Here is a 26,697-nt window from a genome sequence, read left to right on the forward strand (position 1 = left end):
AAATCTTTTTTCTCCATTAAGAAAAGAAAAAAAACAGAAAGTTAATGTTACGGGTAGGAGTAATTAAATGCAGTCAATTACCAGGAAGCTACAGTGAACTTTCTTCCCTCCTTCCTTATTTTGAAGCGACCATCCTGTATATATATCCTATACGAATTCTCTTTTCCTCAAATATTATCACTCATTAAACCCTTTTTTTGGCTCAACTTTAGTTTGCTTTACTGTTTATTGATCTTCATCAACTAGCGGTTTTCCTTGTCCATTGCCATGTCTCGGAGGTCACGAAAACCCGCTGAACAGGCCCTTAGTGCTGAAGAACATGCACCACCAGAACCGAAAACGCACAAGCAGAGGTGGAGGTTGGCCTTGACGGTCATATCCTTCACCAGGGCTCTTAATACACTTGCCAAGAAAGTAATTTATGACAAGGGCCAAGTACCTCGATCCATCTCTTACATATCCATTGATGTACCCACCAACGAAGACGATAGTGCAGGTGAGAGCAGTCGTTCTTTGCTTGATCTTGATCAGAAGGCGCTTACTGATATGGTGAAGGACAAGAACCTTGATCTTTTGAGTCAATTTGGAGGAGTTAAAGATTTGGCTTCTACTCTTGGAACTGATGTGAAGGGGGGAATTGGCGGGGGAGAGGCTGATTTGATGCATAGGAAAGATGTTTTTGGAGCCAATGTGTTTCAGAAGCCGCCTGCAAAAAACTTCATGAGTTTTTTCATTGAAGCATTCAAGGACACAACCATCATAATACTTCTGGTATGTGCTATACTCTCTCTAGGGTTTGGCATTAAAAAGCATGGCTTGAAAAACGGTTGGTATGATGGTGGTAGCATTGTTCTTGCTGTCTTGTTAGTCGTTATTGTCACTGCTGTCTCGAACTTCAAGCAGTCGAGGCAATTTGATAAGCTTTCGACCAAGAGTAGTGATATAAGTGTTGAAATTGTGAGATCTGGACAACGCCGTCCTATATCAATATTTGATATTGTGGTGGGTGATCTTGTTTGCCTGAAGATTGGGGATCAGGTTCCGGCAGATGGGGTGTTCATGGAAGGGCATTCATTGAAGGTGGACGAATCCAGCATGACCGGGGAAAGCGAACACATTGAGATAAATAGTGGAAACCATCCCTTTTTGTTATCTGGCACAAAGGTGACGGATGGGTTTGGTTTGATGCTTGTAACATCTGTGGGCATGAACACAGCCTGGGGCGAGATGATGAGCTCAATAAGCCGGGATTTAGATGAGCAGACACCTTTACAGGCACGGCTTGACAAGCTTACATCATATATTGGGAAGGTTGGTTTGGCAGTGGCTGTGCTTGTTCTTGCCGTTTCTCTGATTCGTTATTTCACCGGACACACCACAGATGACAAGGGGAACAGAGAATTCTATGGAGGAAAGACAAAGTTCGATGATGTAGTGAATTCTGCTCTGGATATTTTAGCTGCAGCAATCACAATTGTTGTTGTGGCAATTCCTGAAGGTTTGCCTTTGGCCGTTACCTTGACTCTTGCGTATTCAATGAAGAAGATGATGAATGACAACGCCTTGGTTCGAAGGCTGTCTGCATGTGAGACGATGGGATCAGCCACAACCATCTGCACTGACAAAACAGGCACTCTTACCATGAATGAGATGAAGGTTACAGAATTTTGGCTTGGTCCAGAAGCAATGACAGAAGAGAATCAGTCAGAGATAGCACCACCCGTTCTGCAATTACTCCATCAGGCTGTAGGCTTAAACACAACTGGCAGTGTTTGTATACCGAATTCTTCACCCGTCCCTGAGATTTCTGGTAGCCCAACTGAGAAAGCAATACTTTCTTGGGCTGTGTTTGATTTAGGAATGAATGCTGATGAAGTGAAACAAGGCTGTCAGATAATCCATGTTGAAACTTTCAATTCGGAGAAAAAGAGAAGCGGTGTTTTGATAAGGAGGAATAGTGAAAAGGCAACTGAAACCCACTGGAAAGGAGCTGCTGAGATGATACTGGCCTTGTGCTCAAATTATTATGACAAGACTGGAAAAGTAAGAGCCATCAGTGATGAAGAAAGATTGCATGTTGAATCAATTATTCAGAACATGGCAGCCAAAAGCTTGCGGTGCATTGCCTTTGCTCATAAAATTTCTGAAGAAGAGAATGGTGGTCAGGTTCATGAGAAGCTTGAAGAAAGTGGGCTGACATTGTTGGGTCTTGTAGGTTTGAAGGATCCGTGCAGACCTGGAGTTCGAACAGCAGTAGACGCTTGCAGAGCTGCTGGAGTGAAAATTAAGATGATAACCGGTGACAATGTGCATACTGCAAAAGCTATAGCTGTTGAATGTGGGATACTGAAACCAGAGGAGGATCTGGAGGATGAGTCAGTTGTAGAAGGTGTCCAATTTCGAAATTATTCACCTGAAGAGACAATGGAAAGGATCGATAAGATTCGCGTGATGGCAAGATCATCACCATTTGATAAGCTAAAGATGGTTCAGTACTTGAAGCAGAAAGGCCATGTGGTTGCAGTGACGGGAGATGGCACGAATGATGCACCTGCCCTAAAGGAAGCAGATATTGGGCTTTCAATGGGGATCCAAGGCACTGAAGTTGCAAAGGAGAGCTCAGACATTGTGATATTAGATGATAACTTCACTTCTGTGGTGACTGTTCTGAGATGGGGCAGGTGTGTCTATAACAATATTCAAAAGTTCCTTCAGTTCCAGCTCACAGTAAATGTTGCTGCCCTTGTGATCAACTTTGTCGCCGCTGTTTCGTCTGGCAAAGTTCCATTGACTGCTGTCCAGTTGCTGTGGGTGAACCTTATAATGGATACATTGGGGGCTTTAGCTTTGGCCACTGAACAACCAACCAACGAACTCATGGACAAGAAACCAGTGGGTCGAACGGAGCCACTCATAACCAGAGTCATGTGGAGAAACCTCTTATCTCAGGCTTTGTATCAGATCACCATCTTGCTGACTCTACAGTTTAAGGGAAGATCCATCTTTGGCGTGGATGAGAAGGTGAAGAATACCCTTATCTTCAACACTTTTGTTTTTTGCCAAGTCTTCAATGAGTTCAATGCCAGGAACATGGAGAAGAAGAACATATTCAAGGGGTTACTCAAGAACAAGTTGTTCTTAGCAATAATTGGCATCACCGCAGTTCTTCAAATAGTGATGGTTGAACTTCTGACGAAGTTTGCAAGTACTAAGAGGCTGAATTGGGGGCAATGGGGTGCTTGCATTGGGATTGCAGTGATGTCTTGGCCGATTGGTTTGCTTGTTAAGTACATTCCTGTTTCGGGATAGCAGGTTTCAAGGCATATAGTTCCTGAAAAATTGTCAAACAGATAGAAACAGACTAATTCTTTTGTTGCTCTTTTACTATTCATATTTTTTTCAGTAGTTTCTCAAAGAGATTTTCTCAATCTAGAATTAGATATATCGGTAAATGATGATGTAACTAGTTATAACTTACAACATCTTCAGCTCAATGATGCAATTCTCTTCTTTTTTATTTTTTTGTCACACTGACGCAGTTCTTTTATGGAACGAAAAAGTAACAATTCTTGCTTCAGCCCTTTTGTTTGCTACATTACAATCGGAGGAGTAATTCCTAACAAGAAAAAGGAAACAATCAAAGCAATAACAAAGCCAAGAAAAAGAATGACTTGTTCCGTTGATCATTATATCTTTTCCGGCTAACAATCTGATGCAGAACACTCAATTGAATGAAAAATAATTTAGAAAATACATGATCAACTTAACCAAAGGTTTTCAGGTAAGGTATCATGAAGTAACCATTTCGAGTCGTGCTATACCAGTTGCTAGCATTTTGGCATTGCACACAGAAGCAGCAGAATCCGAATATATAGTCATTGTAATTTGTAATACTACTACTATATTCATCCCTGAAAATATTAACCACAATGGCTTGAAGGATGCAATTAGTTCAGTTTTGAACAATTTAGATCATGGCTACTAAAGCTTTCTAGTGCATGATCTTTTTTTCCGCTGTTCGTGGTTCATATCGAACGTCAAATTCGCATAGCTGAGCTGCCCTGTTTGGAGCATACCTATTTCCAGCCAGCAATTTCGCAGCTTCCCTAGCTAAGAGTTTTATGCAATTTAAATCAGATTTTCCAATTTAGCTCTAACATAATTATAGTCTCACTTCCGGATATTGTTGTGAAAGATTTGTAAATCTTGATACCTCCCCCACTTCCCACCCCTAAAAAAATAAACAGAAAATACCTGAAATTAACTTCAAAGACAGTAACAGAGAAATTTAACTACTTTCTCGCATTTTCCTTGCAACCAAACAAAATCTTTCACATTATATAACATTTGGTAAAGTTTTAACATGGTTCTGATGCGTGTGAAAAAAGAACCCATTACTGTGTTAGAACTAATTTAATAGAATAATAATTTGTTTATTCTCCTTATTAACTGATACAAATTTTATTTGCATTTTGAAATTCAATCTCCTTTTGCCGTTAAAGATATGCATAGCATTTTAGATTCCTATTCACAAGGAGCAATGTAAAATCGGAACTTCTACACAGACAGAGTAAAAGAGGGAATAAAGTAAAGTTAGGGCAAACCTCCGATTTTGGTTTTAGCTGCCAATTTGTACTGTGAATCAAATGTTGTCCTCCCGGGTTCCCAGCGCCATGGGCCCTTGTTGTCCATTTTGTATTTAAGAGTAGGCAAAATGCTGTAATTTATCACTTTAATCTCTGTAGTTTTAATTTTATTAATTTTTTCCCTATAATTTAAATGTCTTGCAATTCAAGGACATGTTACAAGTTTGGTCAACTTCCTTCTAATTCCATACAAAATTCTATCCAAAATACCCCTCCACGTAGGTGATACGTACTTATTGCGTCACAAAATTGGACAAAAATCTGAATGTATCGTCTTTGAATTACGATGATATAAAACTATAATGGTGAAATTGCCATAATCGAAACCACATGGACAATAGTGGAAAATTCGGCAAACTACAAGGACTGAAAGTGACTCTTATCTTAAAAGTATAGGTTTTAGTGACGGATATGCAAAAAACAGCCCGAGCCGCTTCAACTGGTCAAATCAAATAAGTTCAAACAGTTTGGTCGAATTTATACCTACAACTGTAATTTTGTACTGAATTAAATCAAACCTTAATTAGTTTGCTGTGGTGTGGTTTGGTTTAGTTCGATTGGGCCTTGTTGAAAAACGTTTAAATCAAACCAAACTGCCAATAATTTTTCTTCTTCTTATATCTTATTGATTAACACCAACTTACGTTTATATTTTATCCCAATAACCAGTTTATATTTGTTTTTTTTTTTGGGCGATAGAAATTTATTAAATCACCAGGAAAAAAGAATATACAAAAGACAAAGATTGTAAATAGAGACATTCCATTAGGAACACGGCAAATATGGGTAAAAACTTCATCAGTGACCTAACCTAACCGAAGAGCTGAAATGATCAGTAGAGAACCACTCTTGAAAATAACTTTTCTATACACCCTTACAGCCATAATTTCCCCGAATCTAGTCCAATAACATCAAGAACAAAACTGGCCGCTAACCGGCATGACTCTTCTAAGAGACTACTAACACCCAAAAAAATCAACTAAGTTTTCTAGAATTATGAGATAAAAACAACACAGAAAAATCCTAGAGTTTATGGACTTTATTGAAAAAACTAAACCAAAACTAAAATACTAAAACAACGTTGACAAAAGGAAGAGCAAACACCACTAATTTGGCTTCGGGACATCACATAGATAGCGCCACCTTCTCACTTCATGGCTCTAACACGTCAATTTATAGTAGATCTACCATGACCAAGCAACAACAGCTCAAAGAGTAGCCCCGTAAATAAGACAAATCCAAAGCCAACCCAGATGCGTGCCAAAGACAATAGACCTTTCAAAAAAAGAGCATATCGATATAGATCCACCAAAAATGGGAGAACAATGAGGATATGATGGGATCCAGGGGAAAACCCCCGAATTTGAAACTTTCTCTCTCTATCTTTGAGAGGTTTTTTAAATTTATGGTATATTTGTTTAATTTATTATTAAAGGAAACACCATACCAAATTGGTTTTTAGATAGATAATTATACTACTAGTACGAGGCCAACTAAACTATTCCAAACTGTGATATCGCCTCTATGAAAAATATAAATATAAATATATACGTATAAATGAAATCCAAAAAAAAATAGGTAGATTATTATTCACCAAAAACCTAGGTACAATATAATGAAATCCAAGTTCTAAAATAGGTAGATTATTATCCAGGAAAGATGGAACAAAATTTCAAAAAGGCAATAAGAAAAACTGCCTTTTTCAGCCAACACATTGTTGACTGTATTGATGAATTTTAATAATAAAACGGATAATTAATTGCAGAATTTTTTTTTAGAGGGAATCACCACAATAAATTGGGGAACCAAAAATTAAAACACCACCCCATTACACGTTGAAATATAAATAAGGGTATTTTGGTAATCAAAAAATTATAATAAAAATCAGAAATTGAGCTTAATAAGCTAACTTGATCATGGATCCTAGTCATGAGTTTTTACTTATAAAAATTGGGTATTATTCATAGAAACAAAAGGTGAAGAGTTGCAGGTAAGATAAATTGAATTTGACCAAATTTACTATTAAATAAATAAATGATCTTCCTTATTCAAATTATATTTACAAAGTTCGAAAATTAATATATTTTATTATTTTTATGTTTGCTCTTAATTCTATACTGTTCCAAACACTGGATATCACCAACGTTTATTCCAATTCAAGCGAGTCCACTCCAAAGTAGTGGTCCAGACTAGTCCAATTCTAATCTTGTACAATGTGTTTTTCTTTGTTAATTAATGGAGGAAGAATCATCGTTATTATCACTACTAGAATACCTCAAGCCACAAGCAATTCATGGCCTAAAGCCACAAGCAATTCATGGCCTATATTCATGTTCACAGACAACCCGTGGTCGAAGGGTGTTGACCACAAAGCTCGTAATTGTGATAGATGCGGGTGTTACCATTAATTTTTCACTACAGCAAAGGGTGCCCGGGCCCTATAAGTGGTGGATCCCACCATGCCTACCTTCTCACCCTTACAAAAGTTTGCATTCAATTAAAATATTAAGATTCTTAAATCCCCACAATCATTACCAAATGTGCAGTGAAATAGAACTACACATGTCCATGATGTGGAGTGAAATTAGGGGTGGCAAAGTCATGTCGGATTCAGATCATGTTGAGGTATTAAGGCCATCCCCAATGGTTGGGGCTCTAAAAATAGTTTATAGAGCCCCATTTAGAGCTCCGATGGAATCTTTGGGGCTCTAAATGTATCTCTCCCACAGTGAGAGGCTCTATATTCGGGGCTCTATATTAGGGGTTTGATATTTTTTTAATGATATAATTTAATTTATGTGCTATTTTTGTTTTTTGTTAACTTATTTACGTTAGTGGTTTTTTTGTGAACATTTCAACCCAAAAAAATAAAAAATTGGACAAGATTTGAAAACATGGTTTAAAAAAATAAACCTAGCCATTTAGAACTTGAGGGTTGTAGCCTGAGTTAACTTTACCCAAAAAAATACAAAAAACAATGGGACAAGCTTGTTGCAATTGGCCAATTGATTAAAAAAATAGAAAAAGTAGTCAGCAACTATCAAAATGGGCGAGTATGACTCTGTTGAGTCGCAAGGCAAGTGAGCCAAAAAACTGTTGGGCTGGCAGCTTTTTCCAAATGTGGTCCCCACCGGGTTTCAGGGGCTGCAACCGAGTACACAGATTTAGCTTCAGCTCCGGTTAGGCTCTACCATTTAGAGCCTCAAAGTTATACCATTGGGGATGGTTTTTTTCAAAGAGTTGCTATTTATTAGAGCCCAAAGGTGGTGCAGCCCATTTTAGAGCCCCCATTGGGGATGGCCTAACAAGTCAAGAATCTCGAATCCAAACACAGCATGTTTATTAAATGGATAACACGACACGGCCCATATAACCCATATTTGTTAAATGAATTGGGTTGAATTCTTATTTAGATTAACCCGTTTAACTAATTTAATTTCATGACAGTTTACTGTAAGGGCCTTACTGTAATCTTCCATTTTTTGGGCTTCCACCACATTTGAAAAATATGTAATTATCAGGTTTCTTTTTCTTTTGGTCGGAAACTTTTTAGGTTTCTATCCTATTTTGCATCAGGAGTAAATTGGAGAAATTTTCAAACCCATACCACATTGCAGCAAACAAATTGGTTTGAAATTATGCAAAGAAGCTAACGAGATCTAGCCCAATAAAAAAAGACATTGACTTGGATACTAGAGGTCTCATGTTCGAACTTCGACGGCATCATAGTTATGCGTGTGTGAATAATAATAGAAAAAATGTGCAGATCATGCAGAGCAAAACAATAAAACATTTCTGGTTCTGCATTTTCCCCTTTTACCTTACCTCCAGCAGTTTTTCAGGCCGCACGACATGGGTTCGAATGTCGAGATATTTGATGGAATACATTGGGCTCCTATTAAAGCTCCATGAAAAGGACGGTTTTTACCGTTTGTGTTCCCCCTGGGGGTAACGTATGCACCTTCAGTTATAAAACCATATATGCACGTCAACCATTAAATAAAATATGTTTTAAGAAATACGTTTTTTTTTGTCAATAAATAAATTTAAGAATGGCATGAGAGTAGTACTGCCAACGAAATCCATGACGTTTACTGTCGGTACTCAAGGTAAACCAGTGTACTGTGAGAGGTAAATAATGTGTAGGACTCGGAGAGAATTCGAACACAGCTCTTAACCACTTCAGCTACAAGTCCCTTGTAAATTTTTAGAAATTTTTTAAGATTTCTCTTTTTCTGTTCATACTATTTTATTTATCATGAATAGGTATTGAATTTATTTTAATTCTTGCTTTTTATGTGTTTACTAACATATTGATATTGAAATTATTCTAATTCCAGACTTTTCGTATGTCTTCACTAACACATAAGTAATAAAGAGGGTTAAATATATTTTTGGTCCTTGAATTTTACATGAAATTTCAATTTGGTCTTTGAGAAATAAATTTAGCCAAATTAGTCACCGTATTATCAAAAGTTTACAATTTATAAACTTGCAATTAGTTTTTGTTAAGTAGTTGGGTTAAATAGCTTTTTCGTCAAGAAATTTCAATTTGGTCACTGAAAAAAGAAATTTAGCCAAAAGCCATGTAAATGCGAAACTCTATTTTGATTTTTTTTTTTTGGGGTCAAATCTATGTATTGACATAGTTATGAATTTGAATTTTTGTGAATGTGGGACTATGATAATGGTTGGGATTATAATTGGAGTGTTTTTTAAAAGATCGATTTGCATTTTTGTCAAACTATTATTGAGATATGAACATATTTTGTCTTGATATGATTCTTTTCTTTTGCCTTAATTGATGCCATACCAATCATAAATTTTTAGCCTACGAGCATCGTGTGCAAGAGCATAGCATTTGCATGGATTTTGCCTTTTTTTTTTTTCTCAGTGATCACATTAAATTTGGCAAACATTGAATTTTTTTGTCAAATTTAGTGACCAAAAAGGTATTTAATCCATAAAAAAATAAGGAATTAGATTGATTAAAGGAGTAGTTGATTCCTTTTCCGTTACTCTATTTACTATTCATAATTTCTCCGATTCATGACTTCTCTCATTCCTAATAATTAAACAAAATGTTTTTTTTTTCCTCCTTGACTTGTGCAGTAGGTCTTTGAAAGGAGGCTCAGGTCTATCATTTGATCAAGATTCCATCAAAGAAAAAGATCAACGTCGGCTCGAGAATCCAACCTAGAGTGTTGAGTTAGTCTGTTAACTTTGTTGGCTAAATTAGTTTTGCTTTTGTGGCAGTCACAGCATGTGCCGATATAAATACTCAATTGTACGAACAGTCATTATTACACAATAATAAAACTCTCATTCTACTGTAGTGTACGTCTTTGATAATGTAATCACATGAAGCCAAGGTAATAAACTTACTTGGTTATCTGCATTTGTACTGTTTTTGTGATTGACGGTGCTTGTGCTAGAATTATAAATACAATCTACAGATTTTATCTCAAAAAACTGAAGCCCAAGATATTAAGCACGCATTTTCTAAGTTTTTGAAACTTTTTTTTTTCTTTCTGCAAGAGTTTTTGTACATATTGTTGTGTCACTTGGATGGGATGCTTTTAAAAAAAAATTAAAAAAAATACGCGATAGTATATTATTGATGAACATAATAAAGTACAAAGCAACTATATACACCGAATATGGGTAAATCTTCTCCGTGAACAAACACAACAACATGTTGAATTGATCTAAAAAGAATCACGCACAACTAAAATAATGACTAAAATCCCCGATTCAACAACCAGAAACACATGTACTCAAACACACAATACAAATTCATCGTGCAAACAGTAGAAATGGCAAATCTGTATCGAAAACCAAAAGCTAAAAAGAAATAAAAATCATAAATAGAAAACAAATTACAGCAAACTCCTAAAGGGTTTTTGAAAATTATTAGTCTAAAACAAAACTAAAAAATATAGGACCACCGCTCCACATCTTCCGGTCAACCCGAAGAAAATCATAGAGTCATATTGGCTAAACCCATAGTCTTGCATTGGCTAAACTCGAACCCAATGCATCCAGACATCTTCCCCTTTTTAGAGGTCCAAATTATGTTGAGGGGAGCCAACTCCTTGTGTACGTGGGCCAAAATAAGGTGACTATATCATGACGACGACATCGTTTCATGACAACTACTTCCACATCACAAAATAAACTCACAATCTTGAGGGAAAAGGGAGGGAAGGAGAAAATAATGGATGAAAGGAGAGGGGATGAGGTAGGGAAGGAGGTTGCCAACCCCCAATTGGGGAGGCTGCTAAAACTTTTTTCCTTAGGGTTTTCGGTTTGGCAGCGAAAATTAAACATTGATTTACTCTCTGTTTTAGGTTTGTGATTTAAAGAATAAAAATGGCTAAAGAAATGTAAACCAAACAATCGAGATATATGTAATTAAACATTTTAGGGAGAGATGATTAGTTGGTATCGATTGTGCCAATCTACGGTACAAACACATGTAAACTTTTTCATTTAAACCCCGAGTGTTTCTTGCATATCCATTTGAAAATGCTTCTGGAAAGCACTACCAGTTATCTCCAGGAAACATTTTGTAAAGTGTGCTTTTGAAACCCCAAAAACACTTATCTATTTAGCTCAACTGCTACAAATATACAATTATTTTATTGAAGCACTTTTGCAGTCGCAGAAAAAAGAGAATTGTTGAAGCACTTTTGGTACTGTCAAAAGCACTTTTGACTCCTTCCAAACAAACCTAAAATCAAAAGGTAGTCTTGACTTAGAAGACTTGCTGGTCTTCCATCTAAATTCACAAACCTGCAATTACCTTCTCATTCCCCCACCGCATTCCCTCCGCAACACAACACATATATGATATGAAAGCCAAAGTGTGGCTTGGGTAAGGAACCATAATTATTTTACACATCCATTGATATAACAAATCAAACCATGAAAAGGCCACCATGAGGAATAATCCTTACATTTTTTACCTTTTAATTAATGAAAGTCCCCAGTCAATGCTTTCTTACCTGGACAAATTAGAAAAGCACTTTCCCAAGCAACAAAAGCACAAATTGTAAAAACTCTACCTTAACAAGTCACATATTTACACTCATAAAGAGAACTCAAATATTTCTCTTTATTTAAATTCCTTGTTCTAAACTTACTGGTTCTTTCCCTTCCTGAGCTTCACAGTTCCATATCTGTCCCACAAGTTTTCTCCTCCATTAAACTGCACGTGAAAAGAGCTGGAGCTCACATCCATATTAGAACTTGATGTTGATAGCCCTCCATCCATTAGTTGAAGCCCCATCCCATCCGGCCGTCGTTTCGAAACTTCCTGCTGGCCTTCATAACAAGAAAGCTGGCCATGGTACATGTTAGCTTTGGCATCTTGTTTGTGCTTCTTGTTACATTCTGCTGTCATTCTGGGAAAAACACCCATATTCTCCCATTTCTCTTTGCACTCTCCTACACTTCTTCTATAGCCCAAACAACCCATTTTTGCAGCTATCTCTTCCCATAGTCCCTCCTTAATACACCCACCGTCTTGAATTGTGAGTTCCAAGCTGGTCCTGATCAGCCTTATTAAACTTGCAACCTCATGTTCAGTCCATCTGTTAATAGTATCATTAGGAATTTGAAGCTTTGAAATGTCATCCTTGTCCTTGTCGTGGTTACTAATTCCTGGTCTTGAAAATGTACCTAGAGCCTCCATTATTGCAGCATCTCGGCTTTCGACCCATGCTCTCTCCTTAGCCCAAAATTCATGCACTTCTCGATCGAACTTGGCCGCCTGTTGCTTCTTCCATTCTTCTTCTTGAGCTATCCTCTCCTCCTCTCTATGTTCAATACTCTTTAACATCTTCTCCATCCAAGCCTCCTGGGTGTTTATTACTTTCCCAATCTGTGAATTCACAAAATCCTCCACCTTTGCTTTCCAGCTCTTCTTATTGACCGGCCTTGCACAACTTTGTTTCTCATTCTTAAGGCTCCCCATTGATTGATTCATCATAAAATAATCAATGGCTGAAATTGAAAGATCATCATCATTGTTCTCCGAGGATGAGGTCTGATCAAATTCAGTTGAGTTATTGGAGAAACTAAGGCTCTCACAACTGATGTGCTTTTGGTCTTGCACCACGTCTTGATTTTTAGGGTTAACGGTGTCATTTGGAGTAGTGTGATGATAAAGAAGAGGGTTCAATCTACCATAAGTTGACGATTGATTGCTGGTTTGATCTCCATAAATTGCTTCGAGCTGACGAAAGAACCTGTAGTGCTTCCCATCTTGTCTCCCAGCTTTGCCTTCCTTTGTTTTCTTGTAGTACTTGTACAAGTTCTCAAACTTCTCCTTGCATTTCTTCCCACTCCTCTGGTATCCATGTTCCTCACCCATTATCCTGCACATCAAGAAATTAAGAGAGTAGGAGAAGATACAGCTAGCAATAGAGAAGGGTGTTTTATTTAAAATTATATAGGTAAATCACATGTGCTTTCTTAGCAGTATTCCTTTAAAAAGGACTACAAGTTAATGAGATTATTATATTCAGCTAGATTTTCCATATTCAGTATTTCAGTTACTTTATGATTAAATTAATCAAAATCTTCCACCTTACAATGATGTCCTATGGAATGTGTGACCCTTTTTTTGAAGCTAATCAGATTCCATTGCCCTAATTGAGCATGGATAGAAGGCCCCTCAACTAGGAAAAAAAATAAAAAATTATGATGGTGCAGAGAGTAGTCTTGGACCATTCAATTTGCATACCAAAAACCAGAAAAGGATAAGAAAAAGAACACCTGGGTCTCTTAGTTAACTGAAATGGTTTGTCAGACTAATCTTGAAGCACTAAACTCAGAAATGTCAGTGTCTAATTAAAAGAATAACATGTAAGAGAAAGAAAGAAGAAAACACTCCATTTTGTGTTAACAAAAACACTAGGGAAAAAAAAGACGCAAAATTGGAAGATATATAAACAATAAAAAATGAGTCTATACATATATATATACCTAGAGACTTCATCCCACAAGGGTCCTTTCTGATTAGTCTCCTTGAACTTGGAATCAAGACCAGATCTAATCTCAAGAAGGGTAAGAGTTTCTTGTCTTGGCCATCTGCAATTCATATTATTTCCTCCATCAGCAGCATTCATGCCAACATTCATATTATTATTCCATCCATGTCCATGCTCCAAATCTATCCCATACAATGCAGCAGCTGATGAAGTGGTGGCAGCAGCATTGTTATTAGGAGGATGAGCTGCAGCACAGCCGTTGATGATAGTAGAATAATGAGGAGGATGAAGATGATCAACCAAGCCACCAGCTGGAACAAGCATGGGCTGGTAATAAGGTTGAGCTGTGAGATTTCCATGTGCTGAAAATGGCTCTTGGAATTGTGAGGTCGTGCAAAACTGGGTTCTTGAGGCCATCAGCTGCCGGAGATCTGGAACTCCATACTCATCCATATCTACCACTCAAAGTGAGAGAGAGAGAGAGAGAGAGAGAGAGAGAGAGAGAGAGAGAATTTGGGAGTTGCTTTTTGATAGGGTGTTGGGATGAAAAGGGAGGACCAAGTTAGAATGTGAGCTTAATTTTTTATTATTTCATTGGAGACAGGATCCGAGTCTAACGCAACTTTCGTCACTCTTGCATCACTGTCAACCTCTGTGTGGATGTGTAGAGAGAGAGAGGGAGAGAGAGAGAGAGAGAGAGAGAGAGAGATTGAAAAAAGCAGTATACTATACGTAATATAAGTGACAGAGGGAATGCATGACACCAGGATGATATATAGAAGAAGCCTGTACGTAGAAAGAAACAGTATATCATCCGTGTGTGGTTATTTACCCTTTTCAGTTTTGACTGGCCATCACTCAATCTTCTAGCTTTCCACAGACATCTATCTACCACCTTAGTGCTTGCGACGGCTAACCATGGCTCGCTTCTTGCTCCGACTGTGCTCAAGCGCCTAGCCTTCCTTGTTTTTTTTTTTTTTCCCCTGTTACAAGCCACTGCTGCCAAAAGCTTGATTTGTTAGGAAATGGGTTAACAAGTTATTGTTCGAGTGATATTTCTTATCACTTAATTAATTTGTCTGGAACATAACGTTTCGTTACCGTTTGTGGAAAATCATGAAGTAGGAATATGTGAGATACCAACCCTATTACCATTCCAAGTAAGTCGAGTAATTTCATTAGCTACCATATTACACGTTTTAGGCATAATATGACATTGAGTCATCATTCCCCTCGGCTTCACCCCTATCATATTCACGAAAGCCCACCACACCATGAGAATCACACTCAAGCATAATGGGAAAAACCCAACATTTCAAACGCTAATTTCAACGCACTAGGACATTGCTGTGAAGAGTATCCCACAGCGGGATGGAAGTCTTTAGATTAATAGTTTAAATGACACAGGCTAATGTCTTTAACATGGATTTAAGGCCATCTCCAATTATAGGGTTAAATATAGTCCAGGGCTAAAAATTTAGCCCTCCAAAATATTAATTTTTTAAAGAATAGTGCAGGGCTAAAATTTTCCATCTCCAACCACGCAGGGCTATATTTTAGGGTCCTTCATATTTTATTATTTTGAGAAAAACTGTGGTACAACACTCATGCATTCCACAACTATGTATTGTTTAATTTAATTAAACTACTATTTAGAGACAATATTCCATGACTAAGAATTTTTTATAATTTTTTTAAAACAACACTTGAAAACATTTAGGAAGGTGACCACATTTAAATATATATATAAAAAAAGGATGGGTTTTCAATGGTCTGACCTCCAACGGTCATGACCAATAATTTTTTAAAAATTTTTCTTAAACAACACGAATTGAAAACATTTAAAACACTTTTAATATATATATATATATATATATATATATATATATATGTCATAAATGACGCCAACGCTTTTAATGTTGGTTGTTGGATATGCACTTGCACGAGATGATTCGTCCTCTTGCCCACACTTGATAATTTATCTTTTTCATAAGCACGTGCATGGGGCCCACAAAAAATTTGACCTAGGCCAAAGTTGTTCTACATGTGGCCCAGTTGGAGGGCTAAAGGGCCAAATGTGGCCCTCCAAATTTGGCAAAAATTTTGTTTACCCTATGACTGGAGACGGGGTTTGCATTATTTGAGGGCTATATTTGGGATATAGCCCATGGTTGGAGATGGCCTAAAGATCGTACGAGTCCATTTAGATCGAGTGATTCCAAATCCAAGAATTCATATGACATTACGAGCTTAAATTGTAAAGTTACAATTATGAATATCAAGATTCAAATGATTCTTCCAAAGTCATTTCAAATCAATTCCATACATATAGTTATTTATAATACATATTCAATCGAATGTATCTAGCTTCTTTTTGTTTATAGCAAATTTGTCATTGTTATCGAATTCAAATTCTTTCTTTGAAACACCTTCATCTATACGGAGCCTTCTACTGGTTAAAAGTATGTAGAGCTACCTTGCCATGTGAGGTGAGTGTTGAGCACTCACATATGGAATGGATAGGCCCCCAAGTCCTACCCGGCAGACTTTGAAGTGAATAATTGAAGTGTGACTCCGCATTTGAACAAATCATGCAAAAGTCATCTTTTAGGGCCAATGGATTCTTGTGAGCATTGGACATTTGTCTTTGCCTAAAAGGGATCGTAGGTCCCTTCTTTCACAGCTGGACATCACAGCTTATCATTTCTGCTTTTGTACGGGCGTATTTGATGAACAGGGAACCCTGATAGAATTAATATGATTCCGAAGGAAGAAAACAGTGGGCTCTTTTTAAAGTCATCATTGGATATATATATATATATATATATATATATATCTCATAAATCATATAATCAAAAGACAAAAGGAGAGATTTTTCCTTTTTGTTCCCTTACTTGGCCTCTCTTCTTGCCTTCCCACTGTTTTCCTTCCCTGCACAGTAATATTATTGTAGCTGGAAAATGGTATTTTCAGAGTTATATATTAGCTTTTACCAGGGTAAAGCATGACGTTCTGTATTCCTGCTAGATGGTTCTGACATAATTTGGCGACTCTCAGTTTACATTATTCATGATTAGTGGTTACTTTTTTTTTTCTTCTTCAAACCAAGAAATAAAATTACGAGGAATGCTAGAATCAAAATTATAGGGAATGTTAGCAACCTTCTCTCTAACCTTCTTTTTTAGACATTCTCCCTTTCTCTCATGACATGTATCATTTTCTTTACACTTAAAACAATGCCATTAATACATCAAACAACCTAACTTTTTTTTCTTTTCTTTCCATATTTACCCTAATTTATTAAATTTTTTACAGCTTTCTTAATACTTTGTAAACAATTATTATATTAATTTGTTAAATATTTAAAAAATCAAAATAAAAAAACCTATCTCTAGTCGTTCCCACCTTCTTCCCCAAAGCCCAGCACCTCCTCTCTCTTCCTTCTCTCTCCCTTTTTTCTCTCTTCTCCCAATCTCTCTTCAAACAAAACCAAGTCCCTGCAAGGTTTGGCTACGGTAAGAACACCCTCAAGGCCATGGCAAGCATTGGCCATTATACTAAATTTGGGTTTGAGGACCATCACCAAGCAACAACAACAACAACAACCCAGCCCAAATTTAAAAATCTCACCTTAAAGTTGCAAACTTTAATATGAGAAATAAACAAAATGATTTTGATGAATTTTAATTTTTTTTTTTGGTGGGAGATGTCATGTTGTTTCAAGTGTGAAGGTCTGGCTATCTCAAAATGATGAGAGGGAGGGTTGGATTTGGGGCTATAAGTCTGTGATTATTCCAAGAGAGAGAAAGTTATTGGAAAAAAAAAAAGTAAACACTAAAGTCAATACATCAAATAAGGGTAAATATGGAAAACAAAAGGTATGTTGTTTTGATGTATTAATGGCATTGCTTTAAGTGTAAAAAAAATGACACATATCATGAAGGAAAGGAGAAGGTTAGAGAGAAAGTTGCTAGCATTCCTCTAAAATTATAACGATGAAGGATCCGTATCCCTGCTAACATACATGATGAGCATTAAATAAATGAGTAAAGGAAAGTTAGCAAGAATATTTAAGTATCATGTTTATCATGACCTACTGTCGACATATCATTAGCAAAACTTGTTAGCTTCCCGATAAATATGTCTTATTTGATTGAATTTGTAAAGCTTTGCATTAATCCCTTAATGTAGTTCATTAGTGACAAATGACGCCAAGGTCGAGGGAGGTTAGGGTCGCTGTAATACTCTGATTTAAAGAATTTCGCTTACCTAAGGACTAAAATGAGGACTTGTGAGGACCTTTTTAATTAAAGTCATTGGATTAATCTAACGACACATATAGTTAATAATCTTAACCCTCAGCCAGACTACTTTAGTTTATTCAAATAATATTTTTAATTATTCTAAGTCGCAAAAAAAAAAGTACAATAGGGATATGCGTTCCCAATCATCTTCTCCCCTTCATCCCCTTCCTCTTTCCTCGTTCTGGTCGAACAAAACCCAACAGAACCATCTTCTCCCCTTCATGTTCATCCCCTTCATCTCTCCTCTTTCTGGTCGAACAAAACCATACAAAAGTATCTTCTCCCCCTCATCCTCTTCCTCTCTCCTCTTTCTGGTCGAACAAGTCTGTTTTTCCAGGATTTCATCATAATCATTTTGTATGTATGTTAATTGCTTAAACATGTTTCCTTTTTTATTTTTGTATTTTTAGGGTTCTAACAATTAAAATGATTGTTTGAGTAAAACATAGAAGAATAAAGGAGTGTTAAGACTACTATTATGTGTCGTCTGATTAGTCTAATAGATTTTATTAAAGAAGTCCTCATATGTCCTCATTTTTAGGTTATTAGGTGAGAATGATTTCGGATTAAAAGATGTTATAAAATATCAATTCCCATACGTTGTGCCCACAACGACCCATACTTCAAACTAATTGATTCAGCTTTTATAACTGATGTAAAACCCAAAAGAATCGATCATGCAACCTTATGGGCCGTTTGATAACAATTTCAATTTATAATTTTCTTTTATCATTTTAAAGAAATTGAAAACATAAAATTTGTTTGGTAACCAATTTTAGTTTTTTTTAATAAAAAAATTGAAAATGAAAAATGTATAAAAGTTGTTTGGTAACTGATTTCAGTTGTCAGTTTTATGTGGAACTTGAAATGGAATTTTTCTGTGGTCAAATTGTGAATTGAGATTATAGAATGAAGTGCATGTTACAGAGAGTTTGTAGTATTTTTCAGTGAATTTTATGAGTTAAGATGATTTTTTGGGTCAATTTTGGATTTGGAGGTACTCAAGCTTGGAATGGGTCCATGGAGGAACACAAATACCGAGTTTCAGTAACTGTAGTTCAATGCATGTGTAGTGATGTAAAATTGGTGAATGAGGAAGGAGGCAAAAAAAAAATGAAAATGAAAACTACTTTCAAGTTGTTTCAAAGAAGAGTGATTTTGAAAACTAGATTTCACTTTTTTGAAAACTGAAAAACGAAATATACTACCAAGCATGTTTTTAGTTTTCATTTAAAAAAAAAAATTGAAAATGAAATAATTATAAAAAAAACCGCTAAGCATACCTCTCCAGAGTCTCAAATCAAAGTCACATTATTAGTCTGGCAAAACAAGAATGAAATAAAAAGCTTCTTTTCAGTAATTGCAAGAAAAAATCATCACACTTGATATCCAATTTTGGGGCCCAAGCCCAAGCCCAACAAATACAAAAACGCAAATAGCAAGTAAAAAGCCCTTACAACCCAAACCCAGAATATGTAGCCAATAGAATTTAGAATGGGGAAATGGCCGAGCCAAAATGAGTCGAGTCGAAACTGACCCTTTTAGGGCTCGCTGCTTTCACACCCCCACCAATCCCATCATCTTCTTTGATTTCAACCACAAGCCCTCTATCAATTCCCTCACAAACCCTCCTCAATTCCTCTTCTTTACTTCTCAAACCCCAAACCCAAATACCAAGAAAACCCAAAAAATTTGTAGTATTTGCAAACAACCCCAGTGGCAAGGAGAGGGAAGACGAGAAAGACAAAGAAGAAGAAATTGGATTCGGCGGTGGTGATGATGATTTGAGAGAGAATCAACGGCCCTTATTCGGCAACATCAGATGGGGTGATCTGCTGCTGGACCCAGATCCTAACAACATCTTGGCCGTCGGATTGACGGGGCTGCTGACATGGGCAAGCGTGCAGGTGCTATGGCAGTTGGTGTTCATCGCATTGGCTATACTTGTTGCTGCTGTTAAGTATTCTTTCATAGCTGCTGTTCTTCTTTTCATTCTCATTGCCCTTCTTTAAGCGAGGCTGCCTCTTCTTCCTAATTTGACCCTAATGAGGGCTTCCCATTTTATTTTTGTGTCAATTTATAGGTGGTCAGGTTAATGGGTTGTTTTGAAGCCTGGTTGAGTGTTTTGTAAATGCAATTCCTGCTGGTAAAAGAGAGAATTATGCAAATTTGTGTTGAAAAGCAATTGTTTATGTAATTACTTCTTAGCACTGTCACTGAACATAAATTTCTTGTATCTTTGTCTCTCCCTCTCACACCCGCGTTCAGTGAAAACATGACTCAGACTTTGACAAACTAAAAAGTAATCAAACACAAAAACTGGAAAGTTTCTTAGAAAACAACAGTTTTCCAACCTGAAAATTACAGAAAACATAAATCCATAAATTATGTAAAGCCACGCCAGAAGTTGATTTCTAGAACCCTTAATTTTAATTTCATTAAAAACCCTTATTTGCAATCAAACAAACTAGATTTTCAACCAATAAGCACGAAGGAGACGAACGGCCAGAGGACGAAATCAACGAACGACCACAGAAACGAAGCACACTAGCGCTGTTACAGAGAAACGCTAAAAAAAAGGAAAAAGAGAGATATAGAAAAGGGAGAAGAAAAAATAGAGAGAAGGGGATAAAGAAAAAGAGTGAAGTCGCAGTCTAGCAGAGAAGAAGAAAAAAAAAGGAAAAAGAGAAAGTGAAGTCGCATCAGAGAGAAGAAGAAAGAAGAACAAAAGAAGAGAGAGAGAGAGAGGGAGAGAGGGAGAGAATGGAGTTGGGCTAAAAAAATAAATTGGGCTTCCAAAGTGTCTAGGAGGAGAGTTGCGGGATTGGGCTTCTAATGTGTTAGGAGAATTGGGCTAAATAATTAGATATTAAAAATAAAAACATAAATTAATGCCAACCAGTCTGGTTTGGCTCGGATCAGTTTTCTGATGTATAAAATTGGAATTGGAACCGGTCCGGTTTGGTCTGGTGTCAGTTTGTTGACTTTTTTGTAAACTCCGTTTTTTCTCCCTTTTTTTCATCCAGTGCGGCTCGGTGTTTCGGTTTTCCGATCTCGATGCCCACCTGTAATACCAGGTCAATCCCACTTAACATATTTGATTTTTGCCTGATTGGGTTACACGGAGGTTTGCAGAAAGTAGCTTCAGAGTTTTTGATAAAACAAATTGTGATAGTATTGTGACAATTAATTACATGAGTACGCTTATTTAGCATATATGAATAAAATATTCCAAATATATTTAAGCATTCTTTCATTGTCGATTGGACTAATTGAGTGTTTTTTATGAACATTGTGCCAACAAGTAAGATGAGGACGAAGAAATGATGAAGATGCGAACAAAACAACGACCATAAATGTCTATCCCAAACAATAAAAAAAAAGATACATAAGTAAACTTATTTTGTGAAAAAAAGGGGTTCAATAATATTTTAAACCTCACAAAGAACGGAATGAAGTCATTGGTTGCTGTGGAAAATAGTACTATTTTGTCTTTCAATTGTTGAAGAACCTTAATTAACCAACAAAATTGAGCTCGTAGCGAAACAACATGTTGAAGTCACTTTTTTTTGGAATAAATATAAATCAAATAAAAATGTTATTTCAACATAGCATATATCTCATACACAATTTCTTATTAATTTAGTTTTCCAGTTCTAAAATAGAAAATGTAGGTGAAATTGCAATTTCAACACATCAGTTTCAAACTTGTGTACCCTTTGCTAAAGCTCTAGGATTCGAGTTTTAACAAAAGAGTCGCATTGAAAAATATATCACGACATGTTTTTTCCTTCAAACAGAAGATCATCGCAACAATCACCTGTTACCATCCCACCTTCAAAAATACTTCCACCAACTTCCCAAGCACAATTAATGGAGATATGTTTGCATTCAACTAAGGTCTCCGAATTTAATGCCTTTGGGGTTGGAATTGCAATAGAAGGTGTGGGAGAAATTGTAATTTCAACACATTGGTCCCAAACTTGTGTACTCTCTACTAAAGCTCTAGATTTGTCGACAATTGGTTTGGAGGCAAGAACAGAGTTAAAGAATAGATCATGGCAAGTTTTGCCTGCAGACACAAGCTCATAGCAACAACCGTATGTTACACTCCCACTTTTGAAAATACTTCCACCAACCTCCCGAATGCACTTAGTGGAGATATGTTTTTTACATTCATCCAAAATTTTCGAATTAGATGTCTTGAAAGTTGGAATTGCGAAAGTTGTGAAAATCATTCTTGATGGGCTCGCCAAAAGCAAAATGACCAACATTAGGTACATATTTAGTGCGGCCATAGTGCTTTTTGGTACGAGTTAGTTTTTATTTTTTTGGGAAAGGCAAAGAATTCTTTGATGGAGTTGAGTTTTAAGAGTTTCTTGATTTATAAGGGTTTGCAATGATCCGAGTTATTTGGAATATGAAAACGCCTTAGACTATCTCATAAATACGTAAACACTTTAATTTCTCTTGATTATAACGACGAGAGTTTCTTCAACTTACTTAAGTTACAATACATTTCCAACCAATAACCGCTTATAATTTGACTTTACTAATTGTATGACATTACTAGTGTCCAACGTTTTTTATACGCTTGGTTAAAAACTTTGTTGTCCTAGACAATGTTTTTGTACAACAACAACATGCACTGTTTAATTAATTTTTTGTTGTTTTATGATTTCAATAAAACAGTGAAGCGCATTAATCAGAATTACTTTGAGTGATGAAATGGGATTCTTAATTATCTATCCTAATTATTTGTTTGTTAGGAGCTTTTCTTTGAGAGGGGATATAATATAGTAAACTCACACATGCTACATGGATGTTAGGACTCGAACCTAGGCCTTTGCATGAGGGAGCAATTGCCACTACACTAGTGGATCTTGTGAAAATTATTCGTTTTTATAAGGCAATGACCGTGACATCACAAATTTTTTATTTTAATTAATAAAGTAGAAATTTATGGCATTACAAATTGAATAATATTATTGTTCATTTCAATTCATTTTAGTAAACCTATTCAATTATAACTGGCTGCATTTCTCTCTGAACAATGGATTATAACGTATATGTGTAACAACTATGCAAGTTATGACATTACAAATTGAATAATATTATTGTTCATTTCAATTCATTTTAGTAAACGTGACATCACAAACTGGCTACATTTCTCTTTGAAAAAAATTAAGATCTTCATAATAATAATAATAATAATAATAATAATAATAATAATCTCAATTCCCTCTTCACCTCCCCTATCCTGAGCGCGCTTACCTCACCGCCCACGTCCACAACCCTTTCCTCTCTCTCTCCCTCCTTCTCGCACCCACATCCTCAGACTTTGACAAACTAAAAAGTAATCAAACAAAAAAACTAGAAATTTTCTAGAAAACAACAGTTTTTCAACCTGAAAATAATAGAGAACATAAATCCCTAAATTCTTTAAGGGTATACTAGTGATTTGCCCCTTGAACTTTTACCTAATTTTCAATTAATCCCCTATCCTTTTTTTTAGAAAATTAAGGATATGAACTTCTTTTTTTCGCCAATTTCCCCCTTCGTCTAAATCCACAACATTTCATCCAATTTGCCGTGAAAAATGAGGGCAAAATGGTCATTTTGTACATTAAAAATAAATAAAAAATGAAAAATAAAATTTAAGGTATACTAGTCGCGAGCACTGCGGGCAGCAATGCCCAGTTGAGATCAACAACGCATCAAGAGATGTCAAGGGTGGGCTCGTAAATGGTGGGTCGTAGGATGCTAGTGACCATGAGGTTGCATCATCTGCCCCAGAAGTCTTGGAGTGAGGTGGAGAGGTAGGGCTCGTTGAACTGTGGCTCCAGCTCGACGGCTAGGAGGGCTCGAGCCAGGGTTGCAGCGACGGCTAGGATGAGTTCGAGAAGCAAGTATATGTGCAAAGAATAGCGAAGCAACAGGGCCTTTGGATGGATTTGGTCACTGTAATCATAGGCACGCAACAAAATGTAGAGCAAATTTTAGAGTACACAACTCTAAGATAGACTTGTTGGAGACAAAACAAGTAAACAATTTACTTGTATTAGACTCACAAAATATTACAACAAACAACTCTCAAAGGAAAGACTAACTCTTACAAACACTCTTTCTCACTTCACTCACACTTCTCACAATGACTCCTTAGCTCTATAGCTCACTCTTCTAGTTGACACACACTTCACTTCTTGATTTATTACAAAGCATGGCTTCATGCTTATTTATAGTTGTTCTAGCCGACATAGCTCTCCATTCCACTGCCTTTGCTACATAATTCTTTTACTTTCTAGACTATTCTCCATTCCTAGCCGACATAGCCAAGGTAACTTTCTAGAATCAACTACATTAATATATTACAATACTAGTTACTAGGTCGGTGGAACTTCCTTCACTTTTCCAGATTTTTCTCTACTTATCTAGCTCAAGTGTTGACTATCTTCTCTAAGCTTTATTTCCTTGTTGTTTATACTTCTAGAACCTTGTAGAGATTTCTCCTCAAAATGGCTGAGCTGGGGTTGATACTTTAACACTCCCCCTCAACACCAGCTCACATTCTTCGCACCACACTGAGCTGATGACGAAATCTTTCCAACTTGCCAGTACTCAGACCTTTTGTGAACAAGTCCGCAATTTGATCATCTGTATTGATATGTCTCATCTCAATCTCTTCTTGCAGAACCTTCTCTCTGATAAAATGGTAGTGTATCTCCACATGTTTGGTTCTTGCGTGAAAGACTGGATTTTCCGCCAAACGAACTGCCGATTGATTATCGCAATATAACGGCACTGAATAATCTACCAGTTGATGTAGATCATTCATCAGTTGTGTCAGCCACGTGATCTCTTGAGCTGCCATTGCTGCTGCTCTGTACTCAGCTTCAGTGGTTGACAACGATACCGTCGGCTGTCTCTTACTGCACCAAGAAATTGTTCCTGAACCAAGCTTAAACACGTACCCGGTAGTTGATCGACGAGTATCATGATCTCCCGCATAGTCAGCATCACAATAACCAACTAGCTTGCAATCTTCACCTTTCTTGTACAACAGACCATAGTCAATTGTACTTTTCACATACCTCAGTATTCGTCGTACTGCGTCCAAATGAGACTTCTTTGGATTTTGCATGTATCGACTCATCACACCAACTGCATATGAAATGTCAGGTCGAGTCAATGTCAAGTAGATTAGACTACCCACCAATTGTCGATACATCGTTGTGTCTTCCAAGTCTTTGCCTTCATATGCGCACAGCTTGACATTGGGCTCCATCGGCGTTGAGATTGACTTGCATTCAAGCATCCCAAACTTTTGCAACAAATCTTTTGCATATTTCTGTTGACACAGAAATATTCCTTCTTGTGTGCGATCGACCTCTAGCCCAAGAAAGTGCTTGAGTTGTCCCAGTTCTTTCATCTGAAAACGAACTGACAAATTCTCCTTCGTCCGGTGAATTTCTTCCTCATCATCACCAGTGATGATTAGATCATCCACGTATACCAGCACGATAGCTAATTTTCCTCCATTAGCTTTGACAAATAAACTAGGATCTGCATGGGTCACTGAATAACCACTTCGAGAGAGAAATTCTGCAATCTTACTGTTGTTAATAATATGTTAACTCGCAATTGTACGAGGCAATTAGTAGTATAGCAAGACAAGTACGAGGTCGTACCCACGAAGACTGAGAAGTTCAAATTAGTTATGTACTTTAGATTACCAAATTCAAGAAGTTAGGAAGTTAAATCTAAAACAGAATTTAAAGCAAGAGTGAGTTTGAAAACAAATGCAGCAAGATCAAAATGAACTTTGAAGTGAGAATGCTTGTGATTATAGAAAGAAATGAACAAACTGAAATTGCAACGGAAAGCAAGTAAACAAAAGTAACAAAGGGTGGTTTTGAAGGTTAAAACACAGGTTTGGAGACTAGGGCATTCGATTCACCATAACAATTCAATTCTGGGTTATAAAGATTCAAGTAACAAGTCTAATTCATATTCAAAGATTGATTCTAGCTAAAGTATGATTAAGCCATGGTGTGTGGTCATAACCTTGTGTTCCTAATTCCCTAATTTGATCATTTGTTGTCTAACCTAAAATTAAGCATTAGGAACCCATTAAGCATAGAAGAACATTTTAAACAACCAAGTATGTATCTAATCCCTGTTGTCGAATGTCCATACATACTCTTCCTATTCATAGTTCAATTCGAATTAAAGCATGGTGTATACTCTTAATTCAAACCAAGATAGTTAACAAACAAGTTCTAATGGTGATCAATCATTCAAACAAGCATGTTAACTTATAAGCATAATGAATAAGAACATGAATCATGAATCAAACTTGAAACTCCAAACTTATAAACCCAGAATATTCATGTTAGGTTACATCGAAGCCCTAGTTATGGATTTAGCTACTCATAATGGAAAAGTGACTTGAGCAGAAATGAGAAAACATAATGAATACAATAAGAGTAGAAAAACCCTTTTTCTGAAGTTCTTGTGGTGTCCAATGCTTCTCCAAGTGCTTCTCCACTTCTAATGCTTCTCCAAGAGCTTCCCCACTTCTAGAAAGATGTATGAAGGATATGGAGGTGATTTGGGATGAGTTTGAGTGAGTGGTGATGGCTAAGGAAGATGAAATTCGTAGGGAAATGGAAGAGAGGTTTGCTGGAGTTGTTTTGGTGATTGTTGGAGTGTTTGGGATTTTGAGAGTGTTTGAGGATGGTTGGAGTGAAT

At 36.6% G+C, this 26,697-nt stretch overlaps 2 protein-coding genes and 2 pseudogenes across 2 annotated transcripts; 2 read left to right on the forward strand and 2 right to left on the reverse strand.

The window, feature by feature from the left end:
- The first annotated feature begins 221 nt into the window (after positions 1–221).
- LOC110746261 (calcium-transporting ATPase 12, plasma membrane-type pseudogene) lies at positions 222–3,394 on the forward strand (annotated as a pseudogene).
- An 8,159-nt stretch (positions 3,395–11,553) lies between these two features.
- On the reverse strand, positions 11,554–14,197 carry LOC110760266 (trihelix transcription factor PTL-like). The gene is made up of 2 exons (XM_021962508.2): positions 13,638–14,197; positions 11,554–13,027 (listed from the first exon to the last, which is right to left on the reverse strand). The coding sequence occupies exons 1-2, from the start codon at positions 14,093–14,095 to the stop codon at positions 11,788–11,790; spliced, it is 1,698 nt and encodes a 565-aa protein (XP_021818200.2). The 5' UTR covers positions 14,096–14,197; the 3' UTR covers positions 11,554–11,787.
- Positions 14,198–18,966: 4,769 nt separating this feature from the next.
- On the forward strand, positions 18,967–20,127 carry LOC110746259 (uncharacterized). The gene is made up of 2 exons (XM_021946467.2): positions 18,967–19,048; positions 19,492–20,127. Exons 1-2 carry the CDS (start codon positions 18,967–18,969, stop codon positions 19,956–19,958), a joined length of 549 nt encoding a protein of 182 aa, XP_021802159.2. The 3' UTR covers positions 19,959–20,127.
- Positions 20,128–24,508: 4,381 nt separating this feature from the next.
- Positions 24,509–25,231, reverse strand: LOC148296710 (secreted RxLR effector protein 161 pseudogene; annotated as a pseudogene).
- Positions 25,232–26,697: the final 1,466 nt, after the last annotated feature.

Source organism: Prunus avium, chromosome 2 (assembly GCF_965620075.1).
Source record: "Prunus avium chromosome 2, drPruAviu1.hap1.1, whole genome shotgun sequence".
Taxonomy (NCBI): domain Eukaryota; kingdom Viridiplantae; phylum Streptophyta; class Magnoliopsida; order Rosales; family Rosaceae; genus Prunus; species Prunus avium.

Excerpts from the sequence above, each read along its gene's own strand:
- LOC110746259 (XM_021946467.2), top strand. The coding sequence starts at position 18,967 with ATGGAGGAACACAAATACCGAGTTTCAGTAACTGTAGTTCAATGCATG. Across the intron at positions 19,049-19,491 it reads ATTGGTGAATGAGGAAGGAG|GGCTCGCTGCTTTCACACCC; the intron begins GCAAAAAAAAAA and ends TGACCCTTTTAG.
- LOC110760266 (XM_021962508.2), bottom strand. The coding sequence starts at position 14,095 with ATGGATGAGTATGGAGTTCCAGATCTCCGGCAGCTGATGGCCTCAAGA. Across the intron at positions 13,028-13,637 it reads TTGTGGGATGAAGTCTCTAG|GATAATGGGTGAGGAACATG; the intron begins GTATATATATAT and ends CTTGATGTGCAG.